Source organism: Mycteria americana, chromosome 13 (genome assembly GCF_035582795.1).
Source record: "Mycteria americana isolate JAX WOST 10 ecotype Jacksonville Zoo and Gardens chromosome 13, USCA_MyAme_1.0, whole genome shotgun sequence".
Lineage (NCBI taxonomy): Eukaryota > Metazoa > Chordata > Aves > Ciconiiformes > Ciconiidae > Mycteria > Mycteria americana.
This window is the reverse complement of record NC_134377.1, coordinates 10,980,676-11,001,328: the sequence shown is the minus strand read 5'-3', so window position 1 is coordinate 11,001,328 and position 20,653 is coordinate 10,980,676. Positions and strand designations below refer to the sequence as shown.

The 20,653-nt window shown below is 46.8% G+C and overlaps 1 protein-coding gene across 2 annotated transcripts in view; it reads left to right on the top strand.

Annotated features, from left to right (window-relative positions):
* The window catches only part of SETD1B (SET domain containing 1B, histone lysine methyltransferase), a 52,636-nt gene that overhangs the window by 24,624 nt on the left and 7,359 nt on the right, over positions 1 to 20,653 (top strand). For both annotated transcript variants that reach the window (XM_075516090.1, XM_075516092.1), the window contains exons 7-13: positions 7,235 to 8,005; positions 13,257 to 13,427; positions 14,393 to 14,480; positions 15,404 to 15,621; positions 15,871 to 16,012; positions 16,748 to 17,209; positions 19,028 to 20,584. In XM_075516090.1, coding sequence (XP_075372205.1) covers positions 7,235 to 8,005; positions 13,257 to 13,427; positions 14,393 to 14,480; positions 15,404 to 15,621; positions 15,871 to 16,012; positions 16,748 to 17,209; positions 19,028 to 20,584 — 3,409 coding nt within the window. The remainder of the gene's footprint in view (positions 1 to 7,234; positions 8,006 to 13,256; positions 13,428 to 14,392; positions 14,481 to 15,403; positions 15,622 to 15,870; positions 16,013 to 16,747; positions 17,210 to 19,027; positions 20,585 to 20,653) is intronic.

Sequence of the window (20,653 nt, the reverse complement as noted above, 5' to 3'; positions counted from 1 at the left end):
GCCCAAGCAAGCTCCTTCCTTGCATGCTTCCAAATCCCAACTTGTGGCATCTCCCCATGAGCAGGACAGTCTAATTAGGAACAGCACCTGAGGCAGCACATTGTGAGACACAAACAAGCACTGCGGTGGCTTTTCCTCACCTTCATCCCCCTACTCTGGGGCCAACGAGGACTTCTGGGGGATTCTCTCTCTATCCTTTTGTGGTTTGAGGTATCAACGTAAAGTTCCCTCTTGGCATTAGAAGAAAAAAAGAAAGCAGTGTAAGTTAGGCTGGTGTTTACAGTGCTGTTTGTTTACAGTGAGCGCTTGAATATTATCGTCACTTGTTTTACTCGTCACGCAGCCCTGTAGGTGTGGGGAGGATAGTCTGTGCCAAAGAAGTGCTGTGAATAAGTACCAGACCAAAACACAAGCTGAGCCAAGACAGTGTATGTGTCAGGTAGGATATTGTCATCTCAGAGCTTGAATTGTCTTTTTCAAGTAGTGAGAGGTACTTTTGCAATCAATAACAAAGAAACCAAAACACCCAAGTAACTTCTCCTGCCAGAAATCCTTGCTCAGTTGCAGCCTTTTTGGTGCCTGTTTTCTGTAGGACATGGTGATGAGTCCATAGCCCTGATCTGTCTGTTCTGCTCTGCTTCATTTGCAACCTTTGCCTGTGAGTTAGATTTGCAAAGTGCTGTATAAATATATAGCTATTTAAAAATCTTGCAATCTGTTTTGAGATAGAAATACGTGTTGCTGAAGATATTTATGATCACTGATCTATAATGTGTTAATCTTTCCATTTGCCTGTTCCTGAGCTGGACATTTTATTATAGTGCAAATACACCTGAAAGCTGGTTTTGTCCCAGTTAAAAGCTGCTGTGATTGTAATCGCGTGCTCTGACAGCAGCAGGAGGATGGGTGCTCTCTTGGCTGCCCAAAGGAGGTTAAAAGACGTGACTAACCAACCCGGGGCGTCTGGGTAGGAGGCAGTAAACAAACTTCAGCGTAGATCTGGGCTGCAGTGCTGGTGTGCTGGCCGACGTGAACCACCACAGGCGCTGGTGATGGCACAGTTATCTGAACGGGCTTGAAACCTCACCCGGGAAGGTGCAGGCAGCGGTTTGCTCTGTGTTTTTTGCTGCTCTAGCTAAACTCCTGGCAAACCACCTTGGGTAGCTCTGCCCCCCCATGCTCCACTTCTGCAACAGCAGCAAAGTACCACCCTTATGTGTGTTCTTTCAGAGGGAGAGCTATAATTATAGTTAGCAAAGTAAAAATATTTGTATGTTTTGTAAATACAGTACCGAGTCTGCCTTGTTCACGCCTGACACCATGAGGTGCGAATGCTTAGCACCGTCCCTCTGCTGTGTCATCGTGCCCGAGTGTTGCACTCCCAGTAAGCAAAGGGGGCAGTTCAGAGGCACGGCTCCTCTTTACGTGCTTTGCCAAGAACGTGTGGAACCTGCAAGCTCTTCTCTAGCTAAAAGCAGATTAAGAATGAACAAAGTAATACTCTCTGAAGCCCTTGTTGTGCTCCGGTATGTAGATTTTGGACAGCAAGAGGTATTTCACTCTGTTAGCAAAGTGAATGGTGGGATTCCCTCGGCCAAACTTGAATGGGCTTGTATTTTTTTTAAAGGAGTTTTTAATCGAAATTGTGTCTTTGAGGAAGAGTTACGGGTGGCTGGTTTGCATCCCCAGGCTTCCCTTTTGTTCTGGATGATGATGTAAGAAACATGGCGGATTTGAAACATCTCATTCTCTTTAATGTGCTCTGCTGAAGGAGTCTGGGAAGAGACAGTTGTGTGTTGGAGAGCATGGGCTATTTTCAGCCTGGGATTGCGGTGTATTGCACTAGGGCCGTTTCCTTTGTCAAACGCAGAGCGTGGGCAGCGAGGTGCATGGCGTGAGCTTGGTGTGGCGAGGCAGCTGGCGCTGGGGAATAGGCTGTCGGAGGTACCCGGAGTCTGTTCTCGACTTCATCAGTGACTTGCTGTGCGACCTTGTTCGGTCAGTTGTCCTCTCCCCATGACCTCTGGAGGTTTTTCTTTCCCCACTTTTTTGTAAGGATAAAGGGTGAAATTTTTAGATCCTTGGATGGACTTAATCCAAAACAAAGTGATGAGTGTTTCACCAGATGATGAAAACTTTTTGTCCAAGAGCCACTTCTGATTTTAATTCTAGCTTTATTGAAAAGGTTGTTATTAACATTTTAAATGGCAAAGATTGTTAGTATTTAAATACGGAGTTTTCCAAGTTTTAGGGCTTAAGGAGTGAATTTTTTTGTTCTGTTTGGTTTCTGTGAGAGCAAGTTGCAGCAAGTTTAAAGGTTTGCTATTTCTTGCAAGCATGAAATGCTTCACTTCATTAAAGGTAATGACCTTGCATTGTGCTGAATGCCATTGATCCTCTATTTCATTATTTTGATGCACCAGAGATCAGCCAGGCTACGTCAGAGTAGTTGCTGTGTTTGGTGATATAGGTTCCCTACCTCAAATATAAGTAAGTTGGCACCCAGCAGAATATTTACATGAAATTAAGTCTGAGCTGATGGTATTCAAGATGCATTCTGAAATTCTGAGTAAATTCTTTATCAGATGGCCTCTTTAAAAGGAAATGAAAGCATGTGAAGTTCCTCTGCCCGTAGGAAAGGTACCGAATGGCACGTACGATGAAGCTCCCAACTGCTGCTGCAGTGTCAGTGCTCCTCTGGGTCGGGGAGAGAACAGCTTCTTCACATCTGGAAACTGCCAGTTCTGCATACAAATATTAGGATATAGTTTATTTTTTCTGCAGGTATGAACATTTGCTTGCTAAACGCTGGGTATTGCTCTGAGATAAGAATGATACCTTGCATTCAGTGGCTTTCTACCCTGTCACTATTCAGGCTGATCCAGGAGTGAGATCTCAGGATGTTCCCTTCGCTTAACTCAAGAGGCTCTGCCTGTGCCAAAATGCACTGTACCAGTATTAAAGGTGGCAGCTAGCATTTTGGGTGAACAATGAACAAGGCCATTTGTAACCAGTTACGCTGACGTGACTCTCTCCCAACAAATTTGCATTGTTAAAACACCTTTGGAAAAATGTGTCACGCGTATAATTAAATACCTGTTTTGCTAACTCTTAATTTAATTAATGCAAAGTAAAGATGGCAGCACAAATTAATTTACTTGGAAATGGCTTTTCTCTCAGTGGGCTGAAGGGAGGTTTTCTGGAGGCATTGTACCAGATGCCCTCAGAAATGTGCAGGTGAACTCCAGGACTGATTGACACAGTTTTTTTGACAGTGATGGCCATGACGTCCTCAAGCAGTACATATGCCACAGATCAACTTACCTTTTTCCCCTTGCGAGAGCAAAGAGGGAGGCCAGCTAGAAGGTGGTTTCTTTGGGAGGACAGTGTAGCTACTTTTCAGCTCTACCCTGAGAGGTATTTGGTAGAAACCGCAGTAAATCCAGGTTCAGACAAGTGAATGAAAAGAAATTCATAGAACAAAAGATCTTTCTATGTCTCCCCTTGGTTTTTTCCTTCTGTACCTTGATCTCTCTCACTCGGTGCCCATGTTTTTCCCCTTTAGATACAACTTTTCTGTAACTGCTCATCCGCTTTAAATATTCATTCCTCTTAACTTTCTTTAAAGACTTCCTTGTAGATGATGATCTTTTGGTTTGACCTCTTTCCTAACCTTGTGTATTCTCCCCCCCCCCCCCGACCCTGCCTTTTTGATCTGTTTCTCCCTGCCGCTTAATCTCTTTCTCTTTCTCTTTCCATCTTGCTTGGGATAAAACTGGAGCACAGACTGTGTTCACTGTGCAAGTGGAGGTGAGTTGTCAGCCCAACATTGTAGGAAGCAGGGAATCTGTTGTTGCTTCCTGCAGAACCATCTGAGCACCAAAAGAATTAAAAAACAAGTAGTCTTTCAGTCTTCCAAAAATGCTAGTTACTGCTTTAGCAGTTCTCATTTCAGCTTAAGTAAAAATAAATGCATGTATGAGTGAAGAAAGCTGCTGCGCACTACAACATGGAGTCCAGCTAGTCCTGCTACCTCTCTGCAATTTCAGGATTGGCTTTTTCTATCTGATATTTCCTTGAAGAGGGAAAACCAACCTAATTTATCAGGCAGGATTCTTTGGTACTGAGACTGAGTAAAGGACTGGTGCGGATGGGAGTGGGCTCTGGGTGATGGGCAGGAGCACGGGGGTCTCCTGTTGCAGGACTGGCTGAGATGGGCTGCTCTGCGCTGGTGGTGCTCCAGGAAAGGAGGACGTGTTGGCTTGGGCAAGCGCTTTGGGACTGGTGGTGTGTGCTCAGCAGAGACCAATCTTGAGCGGTGACTCAGGCTGGTGTTGGGTGGCACTGGGAGGGTGCAGGATCCTGCAGGAGGGACTGGGGATTGGGGAGAATTTGTGGCTTGGAGCTCCCTGTGGCAGTGCCGGGTGCTGGTGTCCACTGGGGCTTTGTGGGGTGACTTTCCTCCATACCCCATCAGTTGAGATGAATGCGAATATGAAGCTGATTTTTGTCTATCTTTGGTACCTGAACACTCTTGGCTTCCTATCCAACACTGACCTTTAGATCATCCAGCTTTTGCAATTGGAGCCAGTGTTTTTAACAGTGCCTTTTGTGTTTGGTTACTGAAAAATGGGGTCTGTTTCACAGGAAACTTGTTTACACCTGCCACAGTTGTCATCTTTGCTCTTCCTTTGCCCCTTTCACTGTAGCTGCAGTAGTTGAAGCTGCAGAATGTCCTTTCATTCCCCAGCATCCTCAGCATGGGACGTGACTGCAGTAGAGCAGCTGGGCGGATGCAGGGTGTGAAACCCACTTAAAAATGTTAGCCAGATGTGGAGAGCTCGAGGAGGAGATGATACAATTTGGCTTTGGAAAGACTCAAGTGCAATGGGTTATTATTTCTACTTCTCCTTTTTTAGCTATTCATTTTAGGGTTTACAAAACAGCCCTCGGAGTAGCCCCCTGCATGTGCAGATGCACTAAAGCAACTCAGCAACTACGGGAGAGTTCCCTCTCCGTTACCGTTAGCAGGGGATCGATAGCACTTGCTGCAGGGTTTGCTAGGCTTGTGCTTTCAGCCCTTCTGTGGGGGTAAATGGTGGTCTCCTTGTTGAGTTGAGGGGTTGGGCATTTTCAGACCACTAAAACTGCGAGTGGCTTTCTGGGGGTGACCCATGCGGTGCATGAGCCAGTGGGTTCATGCTGCAGCAGGGGAATGCGGGGAAGCCGGGGCGAGGGGAGGTGCTAGGACAGGAGGATTTGCAAAGCTGCTGTTGCAAGCGTTGTGCTCAGCCTGCTCTCTGGTGGTAGCTGCTGTAGCAGAGATGACCTTTGATAAAACGTGAAGCATTAGGGTTGATTTGGATAGTTGTGGTTGCTCAGCTTCATACAGCTAGAGTTCATAGCAGAGTCATCAACTCAGCTGCTCTTGCTTTTGTTCCCTTACCCCTGTGCAAAATTCACAGGTTAAAAATCAAATCACAGCAGCTCAGGATGAGAACCGCCAACAAAGCCTGCTTCCCAGCAGCCCTCCCCAGTGCGGGTTCTCCAGCATCTGATAAGGGCTGAGCTTTATTGCTCTTGTCCTTCAGATGGGGAGACTAGTAGGAGAGCAGACAGAAGAGGCACCTGCTGGCTCAAAACATGAAAGAAGTAAACATCTTTGGGATCTTCAGTCAAATTTGGCTGAAAACAGCCAGCAGGTTCCAAAACTCTTGCCAGGATTGAGATACAGAGAGGCACTTAAAGACCACTTGATCGTGATCTCTTACTGCCTCAGCTGGGCTAGAGCCTGCACCATCCAGGGCAGGCAGGAGAGCTCCAGCGGAGGTGGAGCATCGCTGCTGTGCTCTGGTCTGAGCTGGTGAACATGGGGATGCTCTTTATTTAGATCAGCTGGTGGCAACATGCAAACTGTTTGTCTGGCTTTTTTGTGCGAAGCTGTTGTGAGGAAGGAAGTGCTTGGTAAGTCGTTCGAAGGAGGCAGGTCAGTCATGCTTGTAGGGAGCCTGGGAGAGAAGGTTGTGATGAGTGCTTCTGCTTTTCAGTCCTGAAAACAGCTGAGGGATGTTTGCTGTCACAAGAGTGGTGGGTTTTGATAATTTTAGCTGGAAAAAAAGGAAGAATGGGAGAAATAGTTTTGGAGAAGGTTGTTGGGACCCTGTCCGCAAAGGATCTTTGTAAAAGGTCAACCCCATTCGTGTTTTCTAGATAAACTGTCAGTGTGTTGGATATGTCTTCCAGCAATATTTGGTTGCTGTATTTCTTACCAGGATTTGTTTTAACAATACCTGAGGGATGTGACAGTCATACATGTGGTTTCTTTGTGCTGGAGACAGCTTCAGGACTGAAGTGCCTATAGGACATAGCATGCAGGTGTGACCGTTTGCTGTTGAGGATGGAAGAAGGCTCATGAGGCTTTTTTGTTGTATGAGACCTAATCGGGCATCTTTGAGACTTCAGAGCAAGCAGGCACCCTCTGTTTTTATCCAGTTTCTGTGCCTTTGACAGTGGAGGTGGGACATCGTTTTAGCATTTTATGTAACTCTGTATCTGTATTTCTTGTGGCTGGTAAAGTATTCCTTTTGCCCAAGAACATGACATATGCTATGCCTTTGAATCCTAGCATATTCAACTCTGATGTTTAACGGCAATTTAAGCAGATTTGGGGTTCTTTTTTTCCATGTGAATTGCTGTGATCTAGTCAAGACAACTTTTAGTAGCAGCAACCATGTGGAAGTATTGTCTTCCCACAATTAGAGGTTAAGAGTTGACAGCAAATGAGCCAGGGATTATAATTAAAAAACAGGGTAATTCTTTGTGCATGGTGAAAACTAGGGAATAAAATCTCATGGTGTAATGCACCTGTCAGTATTAGATGCAAATAAGAGATAATGTATCTTGCAGTGAAAGACATTTGGATTGTGTGTATTTTGCCGAACACAGGAGCAATTCCTCCTATTCCATAGAAGCTGAGGTTTTTGTTCAGTTGGTACTGATGCTCTTTTAGAAAGCTTTTACCTCTCTGCTTCCTGAGGTCTGACATGGAAGAGAAAAGCTTCAATAGGCACCAGCTGCTCAATGGACCCTGTCTCTTCAGAGCATCGCTCGCTCGCTTTTCTCCATTCCCAATTAAAATGTGTGTTAAACTTAGCTTTTGTTTGAAGCAGCCAGCACTGTGGTACTTAATGTAAAAGGAATGTGCTCCTCACCTTTTCTCTTTCTTTTGTCGCAGGGTCAGCATTCTTCAGGGGAGGACATGGAAATCTCTGACGACGAGACCAACCCTGCACCCATCACCAGTGCAGAATGTGCCAAAACCATTGTGGTGAACTCCTCCGTCAGCAATACAGCCGTGATGGCCCCGTCGATTCCCCCCATGCCACCACCGGGATTCCCTCCTCTTCCTCCTCCACCGCCTCCACAGCCAGGCTTCCCGATGCCTCCGCCGCTACCTCCACCACCTCCACCCACTCACCCTGCTGTCACTGTCCCCCCGCCTCCGCTCCCTGCCCCCCCTGGGGTCCCTCCGCCTCATATCTTGCCTCCGCTTCCTCCGTTCCATCCTGGCATGTTCCCTGTCATGCAAGTGGATATGATAAGTGTCTTGGGCAACCAGTGGGGTGGCATGCCAATGTCCTTCCAGATGCAAACTCAGATGCTGAGCCGCATGATGCAGGCACAAAACACATACCAGTATCCGCCTTTCATGACGGGCCGGATGCAGTTTGTGAATCTTCCGCCCTACCGCCCTTTCTCGATGGGAGCAGCTCTTGGTCGTGGACAGCAGTGGCCACCACTGCCCAAGTTTGATCCCTCGGTTCCACCACCGGGTTATGAGCCGAAGAAGGAAGATCCCCACAAAGCCACTGTGGATGGAGTCCTCCTGGTCATAGTGAAGGAGCTAAAGGCTATCATGAAAAGGGACCTGAACCGGAAGATGGTTGAAGTGGTAGCGTTTCGGGCATTTGATGATTGGTGGGACAAGAAGGAACGTCTGGCAAAGGTAGGCTTTCACGTACTCTGTGCTGGATCCTGGGGAGAACTGTTCATAGTACTTGTGGCCAGGGCATGGGTAAGCAGGGATCTGGAACTGACTTTAGAAAAGCCCCACAACCCTAAAATTTTATGGTAACTAGAACAGAAGGAAAAAATAAAGCCATGGAATAGCTTTGCTGTGAGAAACCACATTGCTTGAGGCTGCTAAAATTAAATGGGAGGCATGTGTGTCCCTGTCCCTCACCTGCCTCCGTGCCTCCCCACGGGGCTGGTCTTCATGCTGAGGCAGGCAGCAGGAGCGTGTGCTGGGAGCAGCAGACCTCAGCCCGCAAACATCTGGAAGGTGCTCCATCGCTACAGACACCTGACTCGGGACAAGTTAGTACCTGGGTATTAAACCTGTCTTATTTCCATATATGCAGGCATTTCACGCTGCTTTGCCATCACAACAAACATGAGCTGGGAGTTTTAGTCCTTCCCAGCCGTTGATGGAGGTACCCTGTGCAAAGTTATCTCTGAACATGCGTGGAGCCATAAGTGCTCACCTAGGAGTGAACTGCTGCTGTCTCACACCGTCCTGCTGATTTGAATGTGGGCCTGAGGAAGAAGTGTTTAGTTCTCAGTGTCATCCCTCCGCTTTGGGGTCGATCTCCTCTTCATCATCCCCTCCAGCTTTGGGGCCACTTCAGGGCAGCCCTTTCTGTGTGAGTGACTAAGCACAGGTTGTGCCTTGCAAGGGTCTCGGAGAGCATGTCCATCTCTGGTGGCATGTTTCCCAAGCCCAACCTGCGTGGCCGCTCTGCTCATCTTGGCAGAATGCACCAGCCGTGCTGGGGCATGATCCAGGAGGGGTCTACAAACAAGCTGTTTTTCCAACTGTGTTTCAGAGGGCTGTAATGTCCTTACGCAGGCGTCTCTGAGGAAGGGCATCGCTGCAGCCACTGCTGCCCCAGGGCAGGGTCACGGACTAGGTGACCTGCTGAGTGCCACTGCAACCCGGTGGTGCCTGTTTGCAGACTTTCCCTGCCCAGATGGGGCTTGCACGCTCCCGTTAAAGCTGAAGTCCACTGAGCAGTAGTCATAGGACAAGGCTAGCTGCTCCACAGACAGAATACATACACATGGGAGAATCCTCTCCACTGTGCTCCTTTCAGGAAGGCCTTCAAGAATGCCCCAAAATACCTTATGCCCCAAAAGCCCAGGGTTATTCACTTCCCCCTGCAATCTCCTTTCCCTTTTCCCCTTCAGTGCAGTAGTTCCAGGGCCTGAAACTTGAAAAGTTTAGCTGGTTGTTTTTTTTTGGTTTTCTTTTGATGGTCTGTGGCACTGCTGGCTGCCTCCAGGAAGGGGTTTGCAGGAGGAAGTGACCCTGAGATCAGGAGACAAATGTGCAAGGACTTCTCGTGTCTAAGAGGAAGCTAACTGTAGCTCCAAAAAGCTAAAGTCAGATGCAACAGGAGTGTTTGAAACCACCAAGCCACTATTTTGTGTTCCCCACTTTGTGTGATGAGATCTGTTTGTATTTCCAGTTCTCTGCGCTCCTCCTGCCTCCCCAGTGCATGTACGCAACAGCAATTAACTCAAAAGCTGAACGTTGCCCAAATACACAAGGAGTTCCAGGGATTAGTTAAGAAAACAGCTTTGCGTGAATAGTTGAATCCTTTCTCAGCCAATTTAAAGTGTACCTCAGCCAGCAAGCAGCTCTGTGATCTAATATGTGGTGAATTTGTCTCTACTAAAGAAAAGCTAACGCTATAGAAAGGTTCATGCAAGCCTCAAAATTACTACTACAGTGAGTTGTTGTAAAAAAAAAACCCAAAAAAACAAACAAAAAAAAAAAAACCCCAATGCCACAACCTGCAGCTACACCTTCTGTTTCAGATGCCAGTTTTCAGAGCAGTATTTTCACCACCTGCTTTTGTAAGCCAGTTGCGTGTTAACTGTAGTGCCTGGGAGAGCTCCTTGGCTTTTCCAGAGAGGCTGGTAATGCTGCTGCTTAACAGCTGTTTTATGACAGTGTAATTTGCTCTGGCTTAGAGCTGGCTGGCGTGACGTGCGGCGAGAAACCCAGTCCCTCTCCTCCTGACTGATGCTCAGAGCTTCTGCCTTCTACCAGCAAGCGTGTGCTGGCAATTTTGGAGAAGGCCCATGAGTTTCCAAGGCAGTGAGGGAAACAGATCCAGCAAGCACTTGCAAAAGCAGGAACTGAAGTACCCAAGAAATCGTTTTAAACCAGACATCTGCAATGAAGAAACAGAAGCAAGTCGAGGCAGGTCTTCAGCACCTGCTCGGGCTTGTTTATATCCTGAACTATGGTTGGATTTAGTATGTTCCTCCCTCACCTGGAATTTGCAGCCCACTTTGGGAAGGGAAGCTGACTGTACCGCAGCAGCTTGTCACAGTCCTTGCCACAGGTTATGTTGGATGTGAGCAGTCTAATTGAAAATATGAAATTGCTGCATGGAAAAACACTTGTGCTTTCTGTCCAGGAACAGAAATGCCAGAACCATCGCTGCTTCAGGACACCGCCTGGAGAAGCCTCTGCCAGGCTGTGTGTTACTGCCGCATGCAGAAAAATCTCACAGATTTCAGAGCCTCCTTTCTGCTAAGACTGGGCACCCCCTGACATTGGTGCAGGACAGGATTCCTTCTCAGTCATAAGCCGCCTACTTTTGCCAAAGGAAAACAAAATATGAGTATTCAGCTTAAACTGTACCTTCCTATTGCTGGTGTCTTTATGCACACGTGAGGATGAGCCGTCTGGGCTCCTTGGTGGCAGCTGGAGGTCAGTTCCCCATGTACTTTGCCATCACACTGATTTTTCTAGAATGGACCAAGACCTCCAGGCACTGTTTGAGCTGAAATGACCCTTCAAGACAGGCCCTGCGTCCCCATTTCCTCCCTCCTGATGGTTTTAATTGGAGTTCCTCACATTTTTCCTTACTGATGGACAGTAGTGAAAGAAATTATATTATTTTTAGGGGTTTGGAAGTATAAATAAGACAACATACATGCTTGTTTACATCTTTGTTTCTTTAGAAATAAACAAGGCAGATCTGTAGGGAGAGATAATATCTTTTAATATCTCCTATTCTTGGACCATCAGCTGCAGCAGCCCTCCTTTTATTTCACAGGGGAGATCAAAGCACATCTTGGAAGCGCATGAGCTCCACCATATGCCAGTTCCTGCAGTAGGTGTGTCCCTCTTTGGTCAGAGGCTTTGCAGGTCCGCTATCTCCCTGACCTTCCACAAGCATAAGAGCAGGAAACCTTATGTTTTTCTTTTTTCCCCTGGCTGACTGACAATGTTCAAGTTTAGTAGGACAGCACATATTATCTACACAATGCTGCTGGAAGCCCCTGAACCTTCAATGACACACAAGAAGGCAACACACTTGTCACTTCCTGTGCCTCAGTTTGTTTCTTTTCTCTTGGTTTTTGGCCACTATATTCCATCAAAGAATTGACTTGGGCAGCTGATTGACTGCCAAGAAGTATCATGCCATAGGTAAAAGGTGGGAAAGCTCAAGGGTAAAGCTGGTGTTCTAGGTCAGGCAGGATGGAAAACGTATGGGATGAAAGCTGCTAAGGAGCGTGTTGCTAGAGAAGGCAGCATGTGTCATGGACTTTGCCTGAGCTAGGGGAAAACTCTTCCCTGTTCCTGCATCTAGGGATGGGTTTAGCTTTGAAAGCCTGAGTAAGATGCATTAAGCAGAGTACCAGGAATAACCAGCCATCCCTGGCCACAGAATGCTGCTGCCTGGATTCTCTGCTTGATATTCCCATTAGTCTTGTCCCTTATTAGCAGGAGAGTTAAGCTTACGCTTCCTTTTCGGTGATTACAGCCAGCTTTGGCAATTAGCTCTGTTAATGTCTGTAAGAGGAACCGATTTTTAGACGGTGTTACACCACTTGCTAACGTGAGTGAACGTTACCTGTGGTGCCCTTTGCTCAAGAAGAGCGTGGCATGCCACCGTGCGTGACACTCTCCTCTGCCTCTCCATGGCTGCAGAGGTTTGAATTCCTGCTCTTCCTTCACACCTCAGCTCTGGTGAAGAGGGGTTTGTTGTGGCTGAGCAGAGATGAGGCTGTGTGTCTAGTTACCAAGTTTTGTAGACCCTTAGGTGTTTCACCTAAATATTTTGGTTTTCCTGTTTCCCAGGACTGGAGTCTTCTGATGGTTTTTCTGGACTTGGGCTGTGGTTGCTAAGTGAACACAGGGGTGTGTGTGATTTTTGACTGACTATACTGTGCCTCATACTAAAAAGAAGAAAGGTCTTCCCAACTAGAAGGTCTGAAGTTGCTTTCAGTTATGTGGGTTAGCAAACGAAGGTAGATAACACAGCATTAGGCTAACTTGCCTAAAACATGCTTGAGTTATTTGTAAGAGGTATATGTGTAGCTCTATTTCTCACGTAGCTGTGACCAGGCCAGATGGGCTCCTGCAGCATTTGGGAGTTCAGGGGTGGTGGTGTATGAGCATGGTAGTGTATCCCAGCTCCATAGCTTCCCTTCAGAGTTCAGGACACTTGTACAGTAGCCGCTTCTTGGCACTAGGTAGCTCCTGCCTGGGTGGAGGAATGTGTTCTCTCAGGCTTCGAGTCCTGGGTTCATGTTTGCACCTTTTCTTCCCCTTTCATCTCTCCTTTTTACGGCCTTTGCTTCTAGCATCTGTGTTGGAATCTGGCTGTTCTGAAGGTGGTTACTGTGGTCCCCTCACCAGGCACTGGGGAGACCTGAAATGAGCTATGGGGGGTAATGGGTCTGTTCATTTCCTCGTCCTCTCTTGTGAAGTACTTTGGCCTATGTTAAGCTGCATGTGAAGGAAATTGAGATCATGTTTTAAAACACACAGTGAAGAAAGCAAGAGTGTCTGCTCTGTTACCTGACAGCGTGATGGCTCCAAATGCAACATCACTTGGTGTCCTATGCCAAGCCACTGCTCTGGGAGTTCCAGCAGGTTTGTCTCCAGCAGTTTTAGTACCCTGTGCAGAGAAAATAACTTCTTAAAATGCTGCTTAAAATGGGAGAAGGCTTCTTAGAGATGGAAAGGTCTTGTTATCAAGAAGAGCTCCTGCACCTTCTCCCTTTAAAGTGCGTGTGGTCATATCATGCATTTACACATGCCCTTGCCTTCAGAGAAACTGATGCCTTGGCAAGGCAGTGATATTTCACAAACCTCGACTCTCTAAATGGTTGCCAGAGTTTGTGTGCTCCCCAGGAAACTTTCCCTCTCAAGTGTGCTTTCTTTGTTGCAGGCATCTCTCACTCCAGTGAAGTCTGGAGGAGAACTGGAGGAAAAACCAAAGCCGAAGGATCGAATCACATCTTGTCTTTTGGAGAACTGGAACAAAGGAGAAGGCCTGGGATATGAGGGAATCGGCTTGGGCATTGGGTTACGAGGGGCCATCCGGTTGCCATCCTTCAAGGTAAAACCAAAGATCTGTCTTCATTATGCTAACATTCCCTAAAGGAGCATTAGGAGGACAGACCTCCCTAGGTTTGTGCCCCAAAGCCCTACAGGCTGGTTAACCACGCTGTGTTCACTTACGGGGTTGCTTCTGACAACATCACTTGTAACCCACCAGTGCACTGTAAGAGCAAGGATCCTCTTTCCCAGCCTTAGCTTTCCATCTACCACTTGTGTGAATTGTCTGTAAAGGGTCTCCCTGCTCTGCGAAGTAAAGGGGACATTTGCCTGTGTTTAGGATACAGCGTTTCAGCATGATTGTAAAAATATATGCTTGTGCTCATAGTGCTTTACACAGTTATTTCTTTGGTTAGAATGTCTTGCAGTTTGGCAGCTGAGTCTCACCTGAAGTTTGGTTAAAAGTGTTTTCTGCCTTATGTGAGTTTACAGAATCAGACTTGCAAGCATAGGGTCACCTATTTTAAAGAGCATTTGCATAAAAAAAAGTATCTTAATAAAGGGGGGAGGGAAGGCGGGGAAGGGTAGAGGGCTTCCCTGAAATTAGGATTTTGAATGCACAGAAGGTGCAAGTAAAGGTTTGGGATGAGAGATTCTGCAGTTTTCATTTAGAATAAAACTTACTTTGAGGTTCTTTAAGATGTTATAGGCTCTGGCTCTCTTTTTCTTCTGCTACATCTCAGACACATGCATTTGTCAAGAGTTTTCTCTGTCATCTTCAAAGTACCTGGTGATGACACGCACCATGCTGGTACCCAGAGTGTTTTGATGCAAATTGAAGGGATAGAATTTCATTCACAGTGAAATTCTGTTTGCAAGCAAATAAAGGGATCAAGAGCTGGGGAAGTGGTCCTTGGTTTCTGGGTGTAAGTCACCATGGCAAAGTAAAGCAGTAGCAATTTGCTTAAGAAGTTGATTTCTGCTGTTTCTAAACTTTTAGAAATGCTAATTGTGTCTTTTGTTTAGGTGAAAAGAAAGGAGCCACCTGAAGCTGCCTCAGCAGGAGATCAGAAGAGAATCCGGCCTTCTACTTCTGTTGATGATGAAGATGAAGGTTTGCAAAGCACATTTGTTTGAAACACAAGAGCAGATGCAAACCACGTGCAAGCTGAATTCGTTTTAAACTTCACAGCAGTGTGCTCACTTACAGTTAGACACAGAGTCAACGATCTGAGCCAAAACCCTGGTTCTCACAAAACTCTGATCAGCTGGGAGATGTCTCCTCTGGATTCAGTTATCTTAAATTCACTGGCGGGAAATTTAAGACCCACATTTTATGAATAACTCATAACCTGTTTTAGTTCTGCTGATGCAGAGCTGGTCACCCAGTAGAGGGAGCTCAGATGAGTTCATGGACTGTTCCAGGGGCATGCTTGCAGCTCACTGGGTATGTTGTGGGAGAAAGCACGTGAGAGACAGTTTGCCCTGCATTTGATTTTAAAAACAAAACGAAGTTATTTGCCAGAAAAACCTATTTGAAAATATTTTAACATTTTTTTCCTGGAAGCAGGAAGAGTAGAGATAAGGCAAAGCTTTGAATATCCTTTGTTTTGCATAAAAAAGTGGATTCAGGTTAGTTGTGCCATCAAGTTGATTCAGACTAACAACTGGTTTTGAAGCCAAAGTACAGAAACAGGGTTTTGTAAAGCACTTAAATAAAACAAAAAGGCATTAAATTCAGCTTACCTGTTCTGATCTCAGTCATGCCATGCCTCCTAGCTGCTCTGCCTATAGCTTGTCAGCTTTGGCCACCTGCATTTTGCTGTCCGTGGCATTTCAACACCCTGCGCCGAGTCTCGCCCTCACTTGCACTGTGAAATTAGTAAGCCCCTGTAAGTGTGGGGACTCAGATACCACATGGGCACATTGCTCCTAACTTTGATCTTCCCAAAGAAAAAGTTTCCATTACGTAGTCAACTCTTTCCCTCCCTTGCCAAGGTATTTGATGGCAATTTCCTTCTTGTTTTTGCTTACCAGAGTCGGAGAGGGACAGGGATGCTTCCGATACAACATCTGACCTGTCAAAGAAGGATGCAGAAGCAGTGGGGCTGAGGCGGCGACCAGCAAGACCACTGGAGCTCGACAGTGAGGGAGAAGAGGGAGATGAGACATCAGGGAAAGAGGAAGAGTCCTCCTCAGAGAAGGAAGAGGAGCAGGAAGAAGAGGGAGGCTTGGTGAAAGCAGCACCTGGCAAGGTGTGTTGGTTTGTGATTGCAGTTTTGAATGCTGTCATTAAAAGGGGGCCTAGTAATTACAGATGCCAAAGTTACCTTCTCTAGAAGATGAGCGCTCCTGTTAGGGTCTGTCCTAAGAGAACTTCTGTAAGATCATTCCCTCTTCAGGTTCTCTGATCAGCGTCCCTGAGAGTCGCTGGTGGTTACTACAGTGATAGCCAGGTCTCAGAGTCAGGCACTGTTCATTTTTGGCAATGCTTTCTTGCAAAGGAGGAAGAGGAGGATGAGGAGGAGGATGAAGATGACGATGAGGATGAAGATGATGAAGATGATGATGAGGATGAAGATGATGAGGAAGAGGAGACAGGCATAGACACAAGTGACAAGGAGGAGGAGCAGGACTCCGAGGAGGGTAAGCAGTTCCACCAGAAGCAGCAGGAGTAGCTTTCGGGTCCAGTGTGGTCTCCCTTTTGCACTTATGACCTGCTTTTTTTTACTTGTGCACCTTCTTTCACTGAAGGACGGTTTTATACAGGATAATGCATACAGGTATTTTTAATTGTTACCTGCGAGGCTTCCATGATCCCTCAGTCTGTGGGTCCCTTTGCAGTAGCTCTCCAGCCCCTGACTGATCTCAGCCCAACTTGACAGCAGGGCAGAGGTCTTAAAGCCAGCTAAAGTTTGTGGTTGTTTTATGAAACGTGTGTGGCTGGGAGGAGAAGGGACCACATTGCAAACAGGGGTGATTTAGCTGCTAATAACTTTCTGTCCTATCAATCAGTTCCTGCTCTGGAAGGTGGTAGTTTCCACGTTTTAAAGCTGTGTGTGAAGGTAGCAGAAAATCTTAGTGCAACTCTAGTAAAGAGGCAATTCTCCAGGAGACCCACGTGGGCAGGGTGCCAGGCAGCGCTAGCTCTGCGGCTTATGGAACTGCCTGTTGTATGGTGATTGTTATAAGCATCCAAATACATGGTTTATAAGTCTCTGCAAAAATAAATAAACTGGGAGGTGACTTGTTCAAACCCCCACGCTGCTGTTGATGCTGTTATCACACTGTTACAGTGTGGAAGTGATATTTTCTGTAGTAGACCCTGATTGTTTAATGAAGTCAGAAAGCGGAACTAATGGTAATTTGTTCTTCTTGTAGATGTAGCAAGTCCCTCATCTTCCAAGGCTGAAGTTGAATCATCTGATGAAAGTGAGGACTCCTCTGAATTTGAGTCAAGTTCAGACTCAGATGATGAAGATGAGGATGATGATGATGAAGAGGAGGAGGAGGAGGAAGAGGAGGAGGTGGTGGCTGAAGGTCAAGACAGAGAAGCCATGGTTGCTGAGACAGAGCATGAACTTGCTGGTCATGAGCTTCCTGATGATGAGAGGGAGACTATTTTGGAGCTGTATCCTGTGGATGACTACATGGATGCAACAGGCTTGGGACTCGCAGAGCCAGCTTTGGCAGTGAAAGATGAAGGCATGGAAGAAATCAAGGCAGGGGAGAGTGAATGTGGTGAAGTCCCAGAGGCATCTATTGCTGCTGAAACACTGAAACACTTGGTTATGGAAAGAGACCAGGAGACAAAGCTTGCGCTGTCTCCCATCTGTAGGCCAGGTATGCCCTTCCATGTGGTTTGGCATTTTCTACCACATTTCCAAGTACAGTATTCTCACCACATCCGATATGTATGGTTTTGTATTTCCCTTGTTCTCTTTCTTCCTCCGGTCTTGGCTCTAGGCTAGGGGTTATCTGTACAGGGAAAGAGGTCTGTGCTGAACTTTCCTTCCTAGTAGGGAGCTGTACACAAGCCATCTGCTACTAAAAATACTGTGGTTATTGTATCCAGAATCTTATCCTGGGCCAGTTTAGTTAGTGTCCTACAGGAACTGAACAGTTGTCATCGTCTGAGGGTGACTGATTGGACGGTGTGGTGGCTGAAGCTCAAGATAGAAAAGCCATGGCTGCTAAAACAGAACAGGAATCTGTGCTTAGTAAGTCACTACTGGCTCTTTTTGGTTTTAATACTGAAGCAGTATGTGACTGGGAAGCTATAAGGGGCATATGATGGAGTCTCAGAATTGTATCTGGTTCCTGATATTATTATTTGTGGGGGTTTTTTTACTTAGTCCTTTCAAATGAGTGATACTCCCTGGTTTTCTGGAAGAAGGAAATGTTCTTCATTCAATACAGAGTTGTATTTAACCCAAGGAAATTAGAAACCTTTTACTAAAACAGGAGTGAGATGCATAAAGGTTGACAAATTCTGCAGCTAGCTGGGAATTAAAAAGTTAAAAACTGGAGCCAACAGGGAGAGCACATCTAGTGTGGCCTGCGGTGTGAGCCTTGGGCAGGACAGGTGTCTGAGGACTGGGCAGTATTTTGCCACTTGGAGAGCTGGAAATCCAGTCCCTGCACAGGCTATCACTCCTTGGCTGCCACAAAATCTGAAAGATGTAAAGAGGCAAAATGTTAAACTGGGCAGGGGAAAGAAGAACCTGTTTTGCACAGATCCTTTCTAGAACAGGTTGGTGTCCAGAAAGGACGTAAATCTGGAGACCTGTGCATTTGGGCACCTTAACATGTGGAATGAGTGAGCTTTACAGGTAAACTGTGGGAACAAGCTCAAGCTGCAGCATTCTCTTGTGCAGCCCAGCCCGGTCGTACAGGAGTTACAGGGATCGGACCCTCCTCCAGCAACTCTTCCGTTCGTTCAGCACAAATGGGGAATGCTTCCCTTCCAACTCTCCAGGCATTTTCACCTCCTTTTGCTCTCTCACTTGAAAATGTTATTTTGAGCTGCCTAACAAGATTCACTGTTGATTCCTTTTGGCCCTGGCCCTAAGGGGGTAAATAAACTCTAGACAAATGAGCCTGCTGCAGAGAGCGCAGCATATAAATTGCCTCATTGATACCATCTGAGTGTCTCCTCATTCATTACAAGGGCTTCCCGTTTCCTTCATGTGTTGCTCAAGAGTGTTACGCTCCTCCCTTCACTGCTCCCTCCTTGGAGAGCTGAGGGTGCTTCTTGGCCTTGCAATTAGTTTACCTTCCCACATTAGAAAAGCTGATAGCTTGGGGCTCTGACAGCTCTCCACCAAAGTCCTCGCCCCACAATCCGCTAATTCTTTTTATGTCTGTGCAAAAGGTGGTCAGGGGTTTTGAACGCAGAAAACCTTTGTTCTGGCCTGTGTAGCAGCTAATCCTCAAATTAATAGTGCGTTTTTTTTAATGGTCCATTAGGGATGTCTGTGGTAGCATCTAATTACTCCACACTCTGTGCCTCCAAAATGTAAAGCATTGAAGTTTTTAAAGCCTCCCAGTGGAATTGAGCTGTTCTGTAATTGCAGCATCTTAAACATGCCTTTACTGGCAAGTGGCAAGTAACCGAGTGGAAGCAAAGCTCCTGATTCTCCTCTCTTTTCCCCCTTTCAGAGGAAGAGTCCGAACCCGCTACCATGCTGGAGCCAGAGGTACAGGAAGGTCCAAAGCCTGCATCTCAAGATGAGGAGGAGGCGCTCTGTCTCTCAACTCCAGTGGGAGTCTTTGGAGAACCTCTGCCCAATAAAAGCAGCTTCTTTAGCAAGTCTGATGACAGCAGCTTAGAAGCTCGTGTTAAAACAAAACTGCCCTTGGCAGCGGAGGAGGATGACCGGCTGCCTCGCACGCCTGGACGGGAGGTGATGATCCATTCAGAGACTGATACTCTTTTGCTTCCAGCCCACAAGGTGCCATCCTCCATGCTTCCCTTACCATCAACTCCTGGTAAAGAAGAATCTTTAGTCCCTCCAGAAAAGTTCCCTGAACAATTAATGGTGACCAAAACATCTGTGGAAGAGGAGATTCCTAGGACTCCTGGGCGGGACATTTTAGCCAAGTCTTCACACCCCCTTGCAAAGTCACAAAGCACGGACACTGTTCCAGCCACGCCAGGAAGCGATGCTCCTCTTACGGGAAGCAGCTTGACCCTCAGTTCCCCTCAAGTCCCAGGGAGCCCCTTTTCCTACCCATCCCAATCTCCTGGCATTAACAGTGGCATTCCTCGGACTCCTGGGAGAGATTTCAATTTCACGCCTACTTTCCCAGAGGCTGGTGCTACCATTCCTTGCCTTCTGTCTGGCAAGAAACAGTCAGAGGATGAGTTAGATGAGAAACCCTTTAAAGAGCCTCTTGGTGCTTCCCTTACGATCAACATAAACAGTGTTCCTTCCCCTATCCCCTTTGCCAGCCCCCCACAAGCAGATTTCCACACGGACATGGGTTTGCCACCTGATGAGCCAATACCTGTAGCAGCCCTGCCATGCATGCATGGAGATGGAAGAATGCCCATTGAGGAACGCAAGGCAGAAGTTAAATCTGTTTTGCTCTCACCAGAAGTACCCACTGGTGCTTCTATTCTTCCTCCCCCGCCACCACCTTCTGTTCTTCCCAAAAGGAGGCCAGGTCGGCCAAAACGGTCACCACCTTCTGTCCTCTCGTTGGATGTGTACTCGGGCAAAACCATAGAACCTCCTCCTGTGCCAGTGGCCTTGGTGGAAAGTGCTGTGGGCAAAGAGCTATTGAGTGGACATCCTGATGCTTTCTATGGACTGAAAGACCCTGAAGCCGTCACCCTGGACTTCAGGAATGACGGTTTCCACGAGAAAATAGCAGCTGAGACAGTTGCAGAGAAACTGCCATTTAAGGAACTGGAGAACCAGTGGAATGAAGACTTCAAGGAAGAAGAAGCTCATGTGAAACCTAAAAGACAGTGGCGAAGGCAGAAGAAGACACCTGAGGACCTCCCAGCGATTCCTTCCCCTGAGTATTCCCCACCCCGGCCTCAGTTCAGGCCACGCTCCGAGTTTGAGGAGATGACCATTTTGTATGATATTTGGAACGGAGGCATAGATGAGGAAGATATCAAATTCATGTGTATCACATATGACCGCTTGTTACAGCAGGACAATGGTATGGACTGGCTCAATGACACCCTGTGGGTATTCCATCCTTATATCCTTTCTCACTGGCGCTCTGCGTTACACAACACGTGTAAGATGCACTAGATGGTCATTGTGTAGG